The 19,028-nt window shown below is 39.6% G+C and overlaps 1 protein-coding gene across 4 annotated transcripts in view; it reads left to right on the top strand.

Moving 5' to 3' along the window:
• The window catches only part of LOC108697259 (SH3 and multiple ankyrin repeat domains protein 1), a 247,651-nt gene that overhangs the window by 121,356 nt on the left and 107,267 nt on the right, over positions 1-19,028 (top strand). For all 4 annotated transcript variants that reach the window (XM_041571591.1, XM_041571590.1, XM_041571589.1 and 1 more), the window contains exons 6-8: positions 5,985-6,136; positions 15,338-15,505; positions 15,657-15,773. In XM_041571591.1, coding sequence (XP_041427525.1) covers positions 5,985-6,136; positions 15,338-15,505; positions 15,657-15,773 — 437 coding nt within the window. The remainder of the gene's footprint in view (positions 1-5,984; positions 6,137-15,337; positions 15,506-15,656; positions 15,774-19,028) is intronic.

Raw genomic sequence — 19,028 nt, 5'->3', positions numbered from 1 at the left:
GTTTTCAGAAAATAGTGAGAGACTTTCATAAATAGCCCCCCTAGACTTAAATCTACATCAGTATTTCAGTACTACTGCAGGTATAGGATCCCTTATCCAGAAACCTGATATCCAGAAAGCTCCGAATTACGGAATCTCCCATAGACTCCATTTTATCCAAATAATTAAAAGGACACTGTCATGGGAAAAAAACATTTTTTCAAAATGAATCAGTTAATAGTGCTGCTCCAGCAGAATTCTGCACTGAAATTTTTTTATATTCAATTTTGAAATCTGACATGGGGCTAGACATATTGTCAATTTCCCAGCTGCCCCAAGTCATGTGACTTGTGCTCTGATAAACTTCAATCACTCTTTACTGCTGTACTGTAAGTTGGAGTGATATCACCCCCCTCCCTTCCCCCCCCCCCCCAGCAGCCAAACAAAAGAAAAATGGGAATGTAACCAGATAACAGCTCCCTAACACAAGATAACAGCTGCCTGGTAGATCTAAGAACAGCACTCAATAGTAAAAACCCATGTCCCACTGAGACACATTCAGTTACATTGAGAAGGAAAAACAGCAGCCTGTCAGAAAGCATTTCTCTCCTAAAGTGCAGGCACAAGTCACATGACCAGGGGCAGCTGGGAAATTGACAAAATGTCTAGCCCCATGTCAGATTTCAAAATTGAGTATAAAAAAAATCTGTTTGTTCTTTTGAGAAATGGATTTCAGTGCAAAATTCTGCTGGAGTAGCACTATTAACTGATGCGTTTTGAAAAAAACATGTTTTCTGATGACAGGATCTCTTTAAAATTTTTAAAAATGATTTCCTTTTTCTCGGTAATAATAAAACAGTAACTTGTACTTGATCCCAACTAAGGTTTCCGGATAAGGGATCCTATACCTGTATTAGTTAATGTGACATGGTCAGTTTCCCTTAAAGAGCAGGTGCTCAATTTTATTATTATCATTACTTATTTATAAAGTGCGGATATATTTTCCATAGCTGTACTATAAATGAATGTATCCATTAAACATACAGATTTACATAGAAAAAAAGCTGACAATGATACAAGAGGTAAAGAGGCAAATGAGTTTACAATCAAAAAAGGAGAACGGTTATGAGACATAAGGTGTGGGATGGCCACAGCTATAAAAACATACCCCTGCATAAGAAATGGAGGCATCCAGCACAAATAATTAGAATCATTCAGAATAGTAGGTCATTGGTGATCCAGCTGTCGGCAAGTTTCCTAGAAATCAACAGCCTGAGGGAGACAAGTTACCTTCCCCTACTTTTAAGGTTCATTGCATCCTTCTAGGGTTTATATAAATTCATGAGGTACTCTTCCAGGAATTCGGTATTCATTAACAATATCACCAGTATAGAACCAAGCAGGTCAATAGAAAGCTAAGTCACGGGTGACAATTGAACATTAGATTAACAGAGTCCCCGTTACACTTGCCCACAACCGTGCAGGTCAATAGAGTAATAACCTCATTCCTGCCTAACAGGGCAGATCAATGGAACTACATTTAGCAAATTGTATCAAGGCACAGAATTTGTATCAAGTCGCCGGCAAGCTGGCAAGTCAAAATGTCGTATTCATCTAGCGACAGACAAGGCAGCAGCTTTGTGCTTTGTTAACGTATATCCAACATATAGATGAGATCAATAATTATTTCCACAGGCTTGGAAAATTAACTAAAAATTTAAATTGACTCCCAAATAGACCAATCTGATTTGACTTTTTTTGCCAGAGGTTACTGTAACTCAATAAATTAATTAAAAATAAGAAATTAGAATGTTCCATTGAGCCTACGTAATCAACTATTCCGCAACCCCGGGTCTTTGCACTTTACCATCATCCATATCAGGGTAATTAATAGAATAATGAGATAGCAATGACATAACCTATGACAAAGAAGAATTAACACGCGAAATGCATACAGGTTGGCTGGTAGGAGTTAACTGTAGCATACCACCTGGCAAGCCCCTGGAGATTACTATATACAAAGAACATGTGCACAAGTACAAATAGGTTAAAAGAAAATACCATTCCCAAATTTATAATCAGGTCATTACTCACACAACATGGCATTAACATAAAACATTTGGCATAAGGTTCACTTGGTTCTTCTTGCAACCCTGTGCCCTCTAATTTCATTTGAAGGGATTAGGATAAAACATTTTGGAAATTCTACACAATTAGGGGCAGATTTATCAAAGGTTGAAGTTCAAACAAAAAAATTCAAATTTCAAGCTAATTTTTGTGTACTTCGACTAGGGAATTCGAAAAATTCTAAATTTATCATGTTCTGTCTCTTTAAAAATTCGTCTTTGACCAATCGCTATCTAAAACCTGCCTAATTGCTGTTTTAGCCTATGGGGGACCTCCTAGAACCTAATTGGAGTCAATTGGTGGACTTTGAAAAATCAAAGGTTTTTTTTTGGAAAAAATTTGAATAGTACGATTTGATTGCGCTATTATGTATGATTCGAATTCATTCGAAAACAGACCTATTTAATCAAAAACTGACCTAATTGAAAATTGTAACTTTAATATGTTCTTTCTCTTTAAAAGTTCGTCTTTGACCATTCGCCATCTAAAACCTGCCGTATTGCTGTTTTAGCCTATGGGGGACCTCCTAGAACGTAATCGGAGTCAATTTGAAAAATCAAAGGTTTTTTTTGGGAAAAACCTTGAATCGTATGTTTTGATTGCGCTATTACGTATGATTCGAATTTGTACGAAAACAGACCTATTCAATCGAAAATGGACCTAATCGGCCAAAACATTTTTTAATTTTATTTTGGTTGGTCTTTTTGACTTGTATTTCGAAGTTTTTCAAATTTGTAGTTCGACCCTTAGTGTCCTAATAGACCCGGTGTAGCTAGTGAGGTGGGGCAGGACTATGCATTAAATTGCCCATAGTGTGTATTACCCCTTGGACTAAATTTCACTGGCAGCATATTTGTAAGGAGGTGAAAAATAATATTTATTTTTCAAACTGTAAAAAGGCCATATTTGGTTCAATCATATTTAGTACCAATCAGTAGAGTTTGCCTGAAGATGAGATTCCCCTTCTGGAGCCTACATAAAGAGGTGCACAAACTAGGCACTTTTGTTTTCAACCTAACATCAACCTAACATCAACCTAACATCAACCTAACATCAACCTAACATCAACCTAACATCAACCTAACATCAACCTAACATCAACCTAACATCAACCTAACACCAACCTAACATCAACCTAACATCATGAGCTGGCTAGACAGACACTCTCAGTCACACCATGAGGGGACTCATTCCTTACTAGACTAGACAGAAAGGTAGGATATTGTTACCAGCTCAGTCTAGATGTGAGAAGTAGATAGGGTAGCTAGCAAGGACAACCTGAGTTCCCACTAAGAAGTTAGTATTGGGTAGAACCCTGGGGCATTAGTGAGCCACTTAGGGATCGAGAGCAAGTAGGACTAGGTTAGTGGCAGCCTAATGTTGTGAGAATGCTCAGGAAAAACTTGGACAACTTTATGCTGGACACGAAAGAGAAATATGAAGATGATCTATTGGGAGAGGAGACCCCCTCAATGGTTTATGGTAATCTGCCAGTGCAATTCCACATGACAGTGGTCTTGGAGGCTTCATGAGAAAAAAAAAGTGTGTGAAGCAGAGAGGATCATTTGCAAAGTGTAACTCATGTAACTTAAAGTTCCTGGTGAGATAGCAACGGCCTGGCCTTGTGAACCTGAGAGAAGCTGCTTAATAAACGTTTGCCACAGTTTGATGCAACAATGTGTGCCATGCCTACTTCTTACTGCAAAGGCATACATGGTACCTGTGCTGGGAGCCTACCAATCAGGGGCCGCCATTTTACACATTGACATTTTTTAAGAGCGCAAGTTTTTCTTCTCATGCCAAAAAAAGTTAATGGGAATTTTTTCTTGCAATGACTGTTTTGTCTCTGTGATGTTTTTTTTTTTATCTCTGCAACTTTTTCTCCAAATGTATTAAAGTCAATGGGCGTTTTTTCTTATAGTGACTTTTTTGTCTTGGCAACTTTTTATCCAAATGCATTAAAGTCAATGAGAGTTTTTTTCTCAAGTTTTTTCCTACTCCAAATGCATTTAAGTCACTGGGCATTTTTTATTATGGTGACTTTTTTGTCTTACTATATTGATTAAGTCTGTCCTTTATAACTAATTAATGAATCAGCACGGAAGTAGCACTTTAATGTAATTTAACAATTTTAATCAGATAATTTATTTATTTATTCCAAGCAACTGAGCTAATCACAAACTGTTTATTAATTTTGCATAATTAATTACAAGTATCAGCAAGTGGATGTATTTGAATAGAAGAGGGGTTTTTCTTTTCTTTTTTCTCTTTTCACTAATTGCAGTAATTGAATCAGACCTCTCGAAAGACTGAAGCGGTAAATTAATATAAAGAGTATCTTTTTTCTTTGTTCGACTTTTTTGTCTTGGCAAAATTTTTTTGTCGCTGACAATTTTGTCTTGGTAACTTTTTTCTAAGTAATAATTTTGTCTTGGGGACTTTTTTGCGGTGGCAAATCTTTTCACAGCAAATATGCCGCAGTTTAGAGAACAGATTTGCAGGTGGCAAAATGCAGAATTTTGCGGTTTCTAGGGTGAACATCCACCAAACCTCTCTCTTATTCAATAATTTCTCAATGTCTTCCTTTCTCTTTCCTAATTTCACATGTTTGATGCCTTGAAAGGAAATACACTTCTCATTCCCATTATGTTCACTCAAAATATGGTCCGCTATTGCTGAAGAGACATCTTTTCTCCCAATGAATGCCACATGTTCTAAAACTCTATCTTTCATTCGCCTAGATGTTTTCCCCACATATTGACGTCCACATAGACAGGAGGCTAGATATATAGGGCATGTAAAGGCAAAAAAATAAAATCCCATTTTTACTTTCTTTAATGAAAAAGAAACCTATCTCCAATATACTTTAATTAAAAATGTGTACCGATTTTATATGAAACCTGACTGTATGCAGTGAAATTCTCCCTTCATTTACTGCTGTGGATAGGAATTGGCAGACGGTCCCTAACTGCTGAGCAGGGAAACAATCATACTTATGAACATCAGGGGGAGCCCCCGCCTTGTTTCCCAGCCATGCAGAACTCAAGCAGCTTTGTTTATGACGATCCCTAAGCAGCCCAGACCACACTGAGCATGTGCACAGTCTTAGTCTTGCAAAGATGTTTAACAAAGTTACAAGATGGTGACCCCCTGTAGCCAACTTTGAAAGCATAAATTATTTGTTTGATTAGGCTTGTGGTGCAGTAAGTTCATGTTTATATTTAGTATACAAAATACAGCATTTCTAGCCTTATTCTATTTTAGACTTTACATGTCCTTTAACTGTCCTACAATAAAGATGGATTTTTTTAACTTTAACTGCGGTTGATCCATGGCTGTGAGTATCTTGTAAATGTAGTACAGGGGTATGTCTGCCATGAGCTGAGAAACAGAGCAGGGCCAAGTAGTATTTTCCTGCAAGGCAATATTGGCTTTTTTTCTCCTTTCTCTTGCTTACCCTCCAACTGCCACCCCCACAGCTGTGCTTGAGGCTCCTGTCCCTGCTTCCTACCTCTAGTTCCAGCCACGTGAGACCCATGGGTTAGGTGGCATTTTATGAGGGTAACCCTTAGAACCTTTTTTAAGCTGGAAGTTAAGCTCTTTTAGAGTAGAGAAGCAAAATAACACTCTTTATACTAAAGGTAAGGGGGGGGGGCAATGGCATGTAGTATAACATACTTGTAATTGAAATTTAAATCTCCTGCTTTCAGTTTAGCAGGGCCAAACACAATGTAATTTTATATCTCTGTACAAACAGGCTGAAACATATACATGCATTTTAAGTGGCAAAGAACATAGAACAGCTGTGAATCTTTGGCACAGTTTTGACACTGCTGCCCATGGCATCTCATTAACTTGTGCTGTTTGTTCCCCCTTAGAGACCCCCTTGACACTAGCTTCTCAGCTTGAGGGAACTGTGGATGTCATTAGGATGCTGTGCCTCGGAGGTGCCCACATCGACTTCCGATCTCGGGATGGCATGACTTCTTTGCACAAGGCTGTTTGCTCCCGCAACTACAATGCCCTAATGGTATGTATTGTTTCTTCCTTCTAATGAACTTGCTGCTCAAGTCATTTGCACAGAACAGTCTCCTAAGGCCAAACAAATGAGTTTCATTAGCGGATTCCAATGACGTTAAGCACCGTATCAATGCAACCTGCATGCCATACAGTCAATGCATTTAATTTTTTTAAAAACATAGGCACACCTGATAAAACTTGGTTCCTGCAGACCGAGTCAGCAGCTTATTGGTCCACGTATGGAGCCTTCGGGAGGGCCTGACTCTGTCTGAAAATCTGTTCTTGTTCCCTCCCAGCCAACGACTGTTCCCAACCCCTCCCACTGTGCTGGGCCCCCATGGAGATATGGGCAACCTCCAAAAATTGCCCTTAAATACATTTGCCACTGGTTGCAATTTTTGCTAGCAACATCATACTGTAGTATGGTCATGTGCCCCAACAACTGGAAGACACCTGCTGTGAAAGTCTCCTGTACAAGGCTTGTCCATTGCTCAGTATATTGTTAGAATAAGCAGGGCCAGATTTCATGTCAGGACACCCATAGGCGGACATCATCCACCACCCGTGCCCTGCAACAGGCAGTGTCGGACTGGTGGGGGGAAAGATCTGGGCCCACAGGACTGCCACATCAGGGTCCTGCACACATAACCCCCCGCTGACTCATATCCCCCCTCTGCCAATATCATGGTAGCCCCACGCAGGCCCGCCGGATTGGCAATTGTTGGGTTCTGGCAAATGCAAGAAGGACTGCTATAAGGTGACAGACAAAGTCAGTATTTAGTGGGCTGGTGAGGGCTGTTTGGGCCCATATGTGGGCTGATTGGGACTCTGTGTACCTGAAATGCCAGGGCCTATTTTAATTCTCAGTCCAGACCTGCCCCCACACCAGCCACAACTAGGGTTGCCTGGCCGGTAAAAATGACAGTTGATCTCAATGTTATTAATAGGGAAAAAAGATAAAAATATAAGAAGGCCGGTATTTTTTCCCAGAAAAGGTGGCAACCCTAGCCACAACCCCCCTCTGCATGCCTCCCCTTCCCCTAGCAGTGTGCACCTGCTTTTCTCCTATTGATCGGGGCATGGGGAGGTAATTTGTGCCTGAGAATTAGAAATACTACACATTAATGTGTGTAAAGTGCAAAAATAGACCACAATCTGCCTCTTACGCTTGTGCCCCCGGAGTCTTAAATGAACCCTTTTCCTTTTTGTCCTTTTGTACCAGCCTGAAATGGTTTTGGAGATGCCCCTGTAGCTCCTAATCTCCTATTCTGCTGATTCTCAGTACATGGGCTGCTGTCACTTACACTTAGCTGAGGAACTGACTCACAATATACTGTATATATACAGTATAATATTTACAATAATAGTAATTAATCCAAATTCACAGTCAAAGAATAAAACAAAGTGTAGAACCTATGAGGCTGGCAGTCAGGTAGGTGGAAGCCGGTGCCATCCGTGGTATCTAAGTGGTAAAAAACATACAGTACATTTTTAATTAGAAAATCAGTATAAAGGTTATTTTGTTTAGAGGCTGATTTATTCACTGCGGTTTGCCCCAATTCATCTAAATTGTGGCAACAAAAACAAATGTTAAAAAATGCATAAAACCAGCACTTTTGTGTCCATGTGAATCAGGGTTAATGTAAATGAAGTAAAACTACAATCCCCTGCATCCTTCAATAGCCAAGCACTGTATGGAGGTACTCAAGTTGCCCTTGCCTGTTGTATATTGCCTGGAATAGAGTGAGCTGTAGGAAAAGGTGGGTGTGAATGGGTCTCATTTATCAAGCTCCAAGCTGCGGATTGTTTCTGTTGTGACAGTTGCTTTACCCCAGGAGAAAGCTGTGGAATGTGCATTGCTGTGCGGCTGGTGTATGCGTTATATCCTTTACTCGCTCGTCCTTCTGGTATCAGTGATTGATTTTGTCTGCAAACTGGTATAAGCAGCAATGATTATGGTTCAATGCCATCTGTCACCGTCACTGTCACCGCCCAGCAATTTATGCATCAATATGAGCTTTCTGGTCCAGGTGAAAGTAAATGTACCTGTCAGGCATGTAGCAGCCCTGTAATGTACAATGTCAGGGCCAGAAGAGCATACAACACTAATCCTTGGTGCCCATGCCAATTAATAACATGGGCTCATTAAATACAACTTGCACTGAACATACTTTTTGGCTATACGTAGGAGATGGAAACCTTAATAGGAGAACTTAGGGGCATGTTTACTAACATTGGAGATACATATCTGGAGAGTTTTTTTGGAGATGTTGCCCATAGTTACCAATCAGATCTTTGCTTTTGTTTTCTAACTTCTAGGTGGCTGTTTAAATCTAATTGCTGATTGGTTGCCAAGGGAAACATCTCCAGAAACCTCTCCAGATATTTATCTCCAATACCCTAAAATGAATATGGCTGTAAATGCCATATTTTATACACTGAACTTATTGAACCGGACTAAAGGTTCAGAATCTCAATAATAGCAATGATCCAGGCCATCTTGGATTTTCTTTTGGATTTTGTGAGTTGTCAGTGACACTGCACATGCTCGGTGGGCTCTGAGAAGCTAATCTTAGGGGTCGTCACGAATTATCCAGCAGAAAATGAGGTTGGTCTGTAATATAAGCTGATGCTACAGGCTGATAATTAATTTAATTTATTATTAAATGATAATTAAATGAAATGCTAATTGTGTTGGTTTCCGAGCTGCCAATACCAACTTTATGTACTATAACAGCCTTATATACTTATATTTGTATTATTTATATATATATATATATATATATATATATATATATATATATAAAGTTTTTTATGTTTTTTTTACTTTTCATATTTTTTATTTTTATTTTTTCATACATCACTGAAAACATTGAAGCTTTGACATATACTTGATAGGAATTCACTACTGTGTATATGAATTGAACACATATATCACTAGATCAATTTATTGGGGATTTAATATCTGATCACTTCATTTGATGTAGCACGTGGGAGATTTCAGCTTTGGGGATTATTAACTAATTAATGAATTATTGTATAAACATATACATGATATACATATATAGGAACAATCTACTAGTGAGAGTGGCAGCAACACAGCGGAGGTGATGATTCGTGATGGCCCTAAAGGGGGAGGGAACTGTTTAGACCCACACTATATGATTATTGCGTGATGACAGATGATTGTTAGAGAGCGAGTAATAATAGCCACCGTGTTGGAAGTTATGTAAATTTTATATATTTATAGGATAGGGCCAACACAGTAGATGGGACTTCACATACAGAGAGTGATGTGATAAATGTGTCCATGTTTTAATTGTTACATCCTCAAACTTTGCAACATAAGTAACCTAAATACCTGCTGAAACAAGTTATAAAAGTAAGTTCTTAAATTAGCTGAAGGAGTTATGGGGGAGCTGTGTTGGTTGTTTCTAACTATGTTTTAAGGGCAAGGCCAGATGTGGCGTTTTTGCAGCGTTTTTACGTTGCGTCTTTAAAAAAGAACAGCCAGGCTTAAATACGCATAAACTGCACTACCACTGAAACTAATGGAAAACCCCTATGGCAATTCACACAGGGCGCTTGTAATCTGAAATCCGCCACAGGACGCCAGTTTTGGCGTTTTTTTGCAGAAACGCCAATACGTCAAGAAACTACCAAATTTAAATATGGCGTTCCAAATTCTTAATGAGAACAATGAAAACAATGAGAAGTGCATGTTGGGAAAACAATCCTACGTGCTGAAAAACGCATGAAAAAAGCATGTTGACGGTCACATGTGGTTTCAGTGGCGTATTTACGCCCAGCTGTTCTTTTTTAAAAACGCAACGTAAAAACGCCACGTCTGTCCTTGCCTTTAATGTTACTGGGTGTTCAAAGTTGAATGGATTAAATAAGGGCAACAGGAGATGTAAATGACCTAAGATACATACAGGTGGGCTTTTCATGTGAATAATAATTACCTAGTTAGGTTAATTAGCACATGGCATCATCATCTTAGTTTCCCGCCAGTTTATGTATATAATGCTGCAATGCTTGTGATTTATATACTTTGATAAAGGCCTCGGAGGAAGCCGAAACGTTAGGCTGTAAGCTCTTTAATAATACAAATTTTTATTCATATATAAGACCTGTGAGTGTGGACCTTCTTGGAAAAAAAAAATCAAAAAAAATAATAATAAAAATAAATAAAATATATATATATATATATATCTATATATATATATATATATATATATATATATATATATATATATATATATATACATAGAGTATTATATATACATATATATATATATATATATATATATATATGTATATATATATATATATATATATATATATATATATATATATATATATATTCAGTATATTGTGAGGTACTTGTGCAGTGAATCAGCAGAAAAGAAGATGGGGAGCTACTGGGGCATCTTTAGAGACAAAGATCTTTACCACTAAAGGGCTGTGGTGGCCTTGGGCTTGTACAGAAGCCCAAAACATAATGTACAACATTTCTGCCCTTCTTCTTTAGTTATGGTTTAGTCCTCGTATAAAACAAATGAATGCAAAATGTATTATTGCATTGTTTCTAGTTTTCATGAAATCAGCAGTTATGGTTAATTTGAAACAAAAGTGCCACCTGTGGATCATTTTGGTCAACTGACTACAGCTGCTCCTTATCTCAAAGCCTAACAATGGCAGCAGCTTGGAGTTTGTTTATACAGAGCCATGATCTCCCATTAAAAGAGAGTAGGAGAGTGAATTCACTGAAAACACAAACCTAATTTCCATTAATGTCTTCTAATTGGAAAAAAAGAAATTAGGAAAACGATTGTGTTTAGTAGAATTATACACAAAGAAAGTCACTGGATTGAATGCACAAGGCTGTGTAATGTAATGCTGGGATGCTAGAATGTCAATGTTCTCCTCTGGTACTTGAGTAGAAGGAGTGTGTTCCATTGTTAATTCCCTCTGTGCTGCAAAATCCACTTTCATTAAAAACTCTAGTCTGCTGATAGCCGGCAATGTAACAGCTCAACCTCACATTTCACAGATGAGCAGAGCAGCGTCGGAGTGTTTGTATCCAGCAGCAAGCATGGGGCGGGCAAGAGTTTTGTTAAAGACAAATGCATTCATTGTCCTGCAAAACCGTAAATGCATTTGCAATTGAAGCAAATATATTTGGGTACTGAGCATCGAAGTGAAGGTTCTATTCCATGCACACATGTAGGTTGTCTCCAAAGGGTTTCCCTTAGGTATTTCAGTTCTATCTCAATATCTCAAAAAACCCACAGGTAGGTTAATTGGCTCTTGAGATAACTGATCCTTTTCTCTGTGAATATGATAGGGACATTAGATTGTAAGCTCCGCTGGGGCAGGGACTGGTGTCAGTGATGTATGCCTTTGTAAAGCACAGCAGATCTTGTTGGTGCTATATAAATTAAGGATAAGGAGTAGACTTTATGAGTGCATGTATTACTCAAGCCAAACTATTTGTGTACTGGGCTACAGTTAACAAATAAAAAGACAAGAGTCAAAGGGCTCTCTGTCATTCTAAAAGAGGACAGATGTGAATGGCTTGTGCAGCCCTCTTTACTTAGTACATGGCTTGTTAGGAGTAGTGAAGTAGGCAAAAAACGGGCGTCGACGTCAAAAAACGGACGCCGGGGTCAAAAACGAGACGCCGGTGCAGTTTTGCGAATTTTTCGCCATTTCACAAATTTCGCGGGAAATTCGTGAATTGTTCGACGAAGCAAAGCGGTGCAAATTCGCCCATCACTAGTTAGGAGCTAAGAGCACTAAAGTGCATATATAAAATTAAATCTGCAGTATGTCAGTTAAAAAACCTCAATATGTAGGTTAAAAACATATAGAACAACATCCTACTTAGTTAAAGGAGAAGGAAAGGCTAAAACTAAGTAAGCTTTATCAGAAAGGTCTATATAAATACACCAGTAAACCCTCAAAGTCCTCTGTCAAAACAAACACTGCATTTCTTTCCTTCTATTGTGTACTCATGGGCTTCTGTATCAGACTTCCTGTTTTCAGCATTAACCTCCAGGGCAGGGCTTGAGCATGCTCAGTTTGCTCCTCTCTCCCTCTACTCCTCCCGTTTCCCCTTTACCTGCTGTAATCTGAGCCCAGAGCTATGAGTGAGCAGGCAGAGACTCGGGCAAGAAGTGATGTCACAACAAGCTAATATGGCAGCTGCTATCCTAAACAAACTGAGAGCTTCTAGACCTGTTTACTCAGGTATTGTAAAGCATTCTACATAATAAATATACCGCTGCATGTTTGCGAATTAATTCTCCAGCTGCAAAACAGTCAAATTCACTACAAATTTGCGCCTGGCGAATAAATTCGCCCATCACTAATCTGCACTGCTGGGCCTGGGTCTGGTCGATATGGTTGGTAGCTGCAGGGAGAAGATTAGGCAGCCAGACATGGTGTGCGTTTGATCTCTATTAGATGCATGAAGTTCAACCCTATTTTGTAAAAGATAGATGGACCCTAATCCCTATGGGCCACTAGGCTATATCCTAGGGTAGCCAATTCATTAATCTGCCCCTGCTATGGAGCATTTAAACAACCCCAGGTGCTTTATACCTGCAAAGTCTTCAACTTGTGGGACAAGGTGCATAATGTTTATAGCATTTTGCACCTTGCCCATGCTTCACCTTAATCCAGTTGCAAAGGCTTCCAGAAAGGTTAGACCAGGTTAGGAGTGCAGAACACTTGTAACAGAACCTATCTCCATGTATTAGATTAAAAGTCAATTTGCACAGATATTTCCTTAATTCCCTCTCATTGACTTCAATCTGCTTGTGTTAACTTTGCTTTCAAGTGCCAGATGTCTGGAACGCTGTTTTGCTTCTCATTATGCCTAACACCCTAAGTATTTGCACCCCTGCAGAGATCTTATCCTCAGCATTATGGATAAAGCAAGAGCCATTCGGATATTTTGCCTACATTTCCATTCGTTATCATCAGCCCCATGATTAGGAAAGATCCAAGCACAGCTAATGCAGGTTAAATCCAAGCACTCAGGGACACGGTTATTAAAAAGAGGGGGCCTTGGTTTTGGGAGCCCCGTTCTTTTGTTCTGTGCAATATCTGTATGTAACAACATATAACCCACTAGTTCAGTGTATGGCCCATCCCTGTGGCCCCGGGCCCTTGCTGGCTTTTACCTAAAGTGTATTTAGCAGAGAGGTGACACATAATTGCCATTGGCTTATGGTAGCCTGCTTGGCACATTTAGGACATCACAAGAAGGTGTAAAATTTGTTGATGCCCAATCTATGGTCAATCAGTTGCAATTCCCAGCATTCAACTAAAAGCAATAGAGGGGTGATGGGAGTTGTAGTACACAGACAATTAAAGGGTCCTACTTTTACAATTCATTTAGCCTGGTAAGTCATTTTAGTCCAGGGCCCCATCACCACTAAGCAAAGATCACTCGAATGCTTGAATGGAGCTTAACAACAACTATATTATCGGCAAAGGTTAACTGCCAGAGGGGGGTTGTTGTTGCCATGGCAACAATTTAGGGATATGATGCCCTCCTTTTCTCACAGAAGAGATATAATATAAAGCCGCATGATTAACTCACTATGGAGTAAAGAAAAACATGGATTTAAACTCTGCAATGTCTTTTCCAGCCCAACTCTAAACAATATCTATCTAGTTGCCATAGGAGCAAATGAGAGTAAAGCATATTGAGGTCAGTTGTAACAAAGAAAAAAATAGAACCTACTGAGTTAAACAGAGATCTTACATCTCAAAGTGAGCTTCATCTCTTTGCTCTCACGCCAGGGTAGAACATTTGTGACTGGGGCAAAGCTGTTTTTCATGGGGGTCCAACAGAAGCAACTGCGCTCAGCCATAGTCTCTGGGAAGGGAATGTGGGATAACTGGTATAGTAGGGAGAGATGGTGCCTATAGTAACAGTGGGATAATAGTCTCTGGGAAGGGAGTGCGGCTGTGGGATAGCAGGTATAGTAGGGAGAGATGGTGCCTATAGTAACAGTGGGATAATAGTCTCTGGGAGGGGACTGTGACTGTGGGATAGCAGGTATAGTAGGGAGAGATGGTGCCTATAGTAACAGTGGGATAATAGTCTCTGGGAAGGGAGTGTGACTGTGGGATAGCAGGTATAGTAGGGAGAGATGGTGCCTATAGTAACAGTGGATAATAGTCTCTGGGAAGGGAGTGTGGCTGTGGGATAGCAGGTATAGTAGGGAGAGATGGTGTCTATAGTAACAGTGGATAATAGTCTCTGGGAAGGGAGTGTGACTGTGGGATAGCAGGTATAGTAGGGAGAGATGGCGTCTATAGTAACAGTGGGATAATAGTCTCTGGGAAGTGAGTGTGACTGTGGGATAGCAGGTATAGTAGGGAGAGATGGTGCCTATAGTAACAGTGGGATAATAGTCTCTGGGAAGGGACTGTGACTGTGGGATAGCAGGTATAGTAGGGAGAGATGGTGCCTATAGTAACAGTGGGATAATAGTCTCTGGGAAGGGAGTGTGGCTGTGGGATAGCAGGTATAGTAGGGAGAGATGGTGCCTATAGTAACAGTGGGATAATAGTCTCTGGGAAGGGAGTGTGACTGTGGGATAGCAGGTATAGTAGGGAGAGATGGTGCCTATAGTAACAGTGGATAATAGTCTCTGGGAAGGGAGTGTGACTGTGGGATAGCAGGTATAGTAGGGAGAGATGGTGCCTATAGCAGGTCCGGACTGAGAATTAAAATAGGCCCTGACATTTCAGGTACACAGAGGCCCAATCAGCCCACATAGAGGCCCAAACAGCCCCTGCCAGCCCACTAAATAGTGACTTTCTATGGGACCTTATAGCAGCCCCTCTGGCATTTGCCAGAACTCACAGATTGCCAGTCCGGGCCTGGCCTATAGTGTCAGTGAGATAGCCTTTGTGTTGGGACTCTGGTTTTGTAGATAAACGTAATAAACAAATAAACACATCAAAGAAGAACTAAACACTTCACACAAAAATAGGCTCCCTCTGCCCCAATGTTTCTCAGGCAGGTTGGAGGCCTTCATTTGTATCTGTGTCCAAGTTATCACAGTGGTGAATATCAAACAGGAGCAGACACATTGATCACAAGAGCTGCCAATGGAGATCAGAAATCTTGAAATATTTTACCCACATTTTGTTGTTAAGATGTACAATTTGTATTTCTTTGCAGACCCTGTTAGACCTGGGTGGTTCCCCAAATCACAAGGACCGCCGAGGCTTGACTCCGCTTTACCATACTGCTATGGTTGGAGGTGATCCCCGGTGCTGTGAATTGCTGCTCTATAACCGAGCTTTTATTGGTACGACGGATGAAAACGGCTGGCAGGAGATCCACCAGGTAATGAGCATTATTGGCTTTAAGCCCTGTCATTTTAATGAAACATAAACCATAATCATTTTAACGAGATTAAAAGAGAACCGCACACTCATCCCAACTATGTACTAAAGGACCCACAGGCTATTGTTCTTCTGCTTTGTCTTTCCCACAGGCTTGCCAACATGGACACTCGCAACATCTGGAGCATCTGCTGTTTTATGGTGCTGATCCTGCTTCCCAGAATGCTTCAGGGAACACTGCGATGCATATCTGTGCCCTGTACAACAAGGTCAGTAGCTGCTCCATGACGCATTTCATGCAACATGGTGCTGATACCATCCAGAGATGGGCAGTGTGATCTACAAGGTCTTTGCTTTCTACCTTCATCTATATGAGTGGTGTCTCCACCCAGGTTTTGTTCTCCATCCAAATCTGTGCGTGCTACATTCATTAAGCCCATACTCCATGCAGAACCACAATATTGGTAATTAATCTTCATTAAACAAGGGGATAATGCCTCCTTCCATCAAGGTCATTCCTGCCTCTCTATCTCAAACTATGATATCCAACAAATGTGGTTGCCAACATGCTGGTTAGATTGTAAGATCCATAATGCAGGTTTTACATTTCTCCTGAGCCTACTAAGAATTACACTTGTACCTGTTTATACATATGTTCATTCATGTAACTGGCTGGACGCATTATATCTCCAGCCAAGTGCAAAGGCTCAATACAACTTTTGGACCTGGTGATGAGTCCCATTTTGTGCTAATGATGCAAAAATACTGCATAATGAACCTTAAAGGAGAACTAAACCCTACAAATTAAAGTGGCTAAAAATAGCATATTTTCTATACTGAACTTATTGCACCAGCTTAAAGTTTCAGCTTCTCAATAGCAGCAATGATCCAGGACTTCAAACTTGTCACAGGGGGTCACCATCTTGGAAAGTGTCTGTGACACTCACATGCTCAGTGGGCTCTGAGCAGCTGTTGAGAAGCTAAGCTTAGGGCTCGTCGCAAATTATTAAGTAAATGAGGTTGTCCTGTAATATAAGCTGATGCAACAGGGCTGATTATTACATTATGATGCTAATTGGTTTCTGTGCTGCCATGTATTAATTATCTGTATTAATTACTATTCAGCCTTATATTGTGACATTTCTATTCTATGTGTACTGGATATTGTGAGTGGGTCCCTAAGCTCAGTAAGTGACAGCAGCACAGAGCATGTGCAGTGAATCAGCAGAAAAGAAGATGGGGAGCTACTGGGGCATCTTTGGAGACACAGATCTTTACTGCTAAAGGGCTGTGGTTGCCTTGGGCTGGTACAGAAGCACAAAACATAATGTACAACATTTCTAGCTACTTCTTTAGTTAGGCTTTATTTCTCCTTTAACCCTTAAATAGCTTAATAACGCAGACCTCATTAAGGGGCAGATTTATCAAGGGTCAAAGGGTATTCGAGGGAATTTTCAAAAATTCAAAATTCAAAGTAATTTTTTGGATACTTCGACCATCGAATAGGATACTACGACTTCGAATTTACTTTGAATTCGATTTGAAGTAAAAATAGTTTGAATATTCAACCATTCGATAATCGAAGTACTGTCTCTTTAAAAAAAACTTCAACTTCAATACTTTGCCAAATTAAACCTGCCGAAGTGCTGTGTTAGCCTATGGTGACCTTCTACAACCATTTTCTAAGTCTTTACACATCGAAGTAAAATTGTTCAATCGTACGCTAAAATCTATTGAATAGTTCGATTTGAACGATTTAATCGTTCGATCGAACGATTTTACTTAGATCATACTATAGCCAAATTCGATGAAAAATACTTCGACTTCGATATTCGAAGTCAAAGTATTTCAATTCAATGGTCGAATTTCGAAATATTTTACACTTTGACTCTTGATAAATCTGTCCCTTAATGTCCCATGAGAGACTTTTCTCCTCCGGCGTGACATCAATATCAATATCAATCAATATGTCGACGACATGCTGTCCACTTTGCATGGGCATAGAGAGAGCAGTAATATACAGAGCGAGCAGTAGGTATTAATAATGAATTGTCCTTCACACATCTCTTTAAAGGAGAAGAAAAGCTACAGAATACGTTTATTGTAAACAGTTCTGGAAGCTGTCTCTGTTTGTTTAGGATATCAGCTGCCATATTAGCTTGGTGTGACATCACTTCCTGTCTGAGTCTCACCCTGCATTCTCATAGCTCTGGACTCATATTATAGCAGAGAGTAGGTAAAAGGGAGGGGGAGATGAAGAGAGGAGCAAACTGAGCATGCTCAAGCCCAAGCCCTGGAGGTTTATGCTAAAACAGGAAGTCTGATACACAAGTCCATGTGTACACAATAGAATTAAAGAAATGCTATGTTTCTTTTGACAGAGGACTCAGAGTCCTCTGTCTATGAATACTCAGTGTAATTATATAGACCTTTCTGATGAAGTTTACTTTATTTTAGCTTTTCTTCTCCTTTAAAGAAAGCTCAACATAACACCCACAATTAGTACAAATATGTTTGTGGAAGTTTTCTTTTTCTCTTCTTTTCTTGCTGAACTACTGTACTTTTTCTTCCCTAATTATCCTTCCTTCCTTCCCTACTCCTTCTTTCTTCCTGATTTCCCCTCCATTGATTTTTTTCCTTACTGAACCCCTTTTATTTCCTTGTTTTCTTTCCCATTACTCCTCTCTCCCATCCTTCAATAACTCCCCCATCTTCTTGCTTCCTCTTTTGCCTTGTTTTTGTTTTCCCAGCTTGTTTCCTCCCTGCTTCCCTTTCCAGACTCCCATCAATAACTTTTATAGGATTTTCCTCCTTTATCTTTCTTGTCTCCTTCCTTCTTTTCATGACTTTGCTTCATCTTGTCTTCTCCTTTCTGGAATCTGTCATTCCCTAATAATTCTATAAGTTGCTTTTCCTTTTTTTGTCTTCCTTACCTAACACTCTTACTTGCCAAATCTTGTGTCCTTCCTGCTTTACTTTCTGTCCTACTTTTTTTCTTGTGGATTTGTCCTCCCTGTCGTCCTTCTTTTTCAGTCCTTCCTTCAATAGACAGATACATTTTTTTCCAGTGTGTCTTCTGTACCATATATATATGTAAAGAGATATAAATAGAGCCCCACATCATCTCTGTAATGCAGAAAACCACAACCATTGTTTGAATGTTACCTTCATGCTGTTACCTTAGGATAATTTTCGTTATAACCTTCTTATTTGGTCCATGTACAGTATAACACACATAACATATTTAAATGGGAGCTTACAAACAAATAACATTCAAAGCTTTTACCTTTATTTCCCTAAAGAGGGAAATAAATGACTCATGTGGATGAATACAGTCAGTGTTTTTGCATTTAAAACCTTTGCCTGAGATAAGGAACTCTATTGCCCTCTTCTGGAGAAAATGCTCAAAAGTTCTGGATAAATATTCTGAGCATCACAAATTAGAAGAGTGTGTACTAAACTTAATTCAATACAAATAGCAGGTACAGATGGAGCAAATTTTATCTAGACATTCAGCTCATATG

The sequence above is a fragment of the Xenopus laevis genome, chromosome 7S (assembly GCF_017654675.1).
Source record: "Xenopus laevis strain J_2021 chromosome 7S, Xenopus_laevis_v10.1, whole genome shotgun sequence".
NCBI lineage: Eukaryota > Metazoa > Chordata > Amphibia > Anura > Pipidae > Xenopus > Xenopus laevis.
This window is presented reverse-complemented; position numbering and strand designations above follow the sequence as displayed.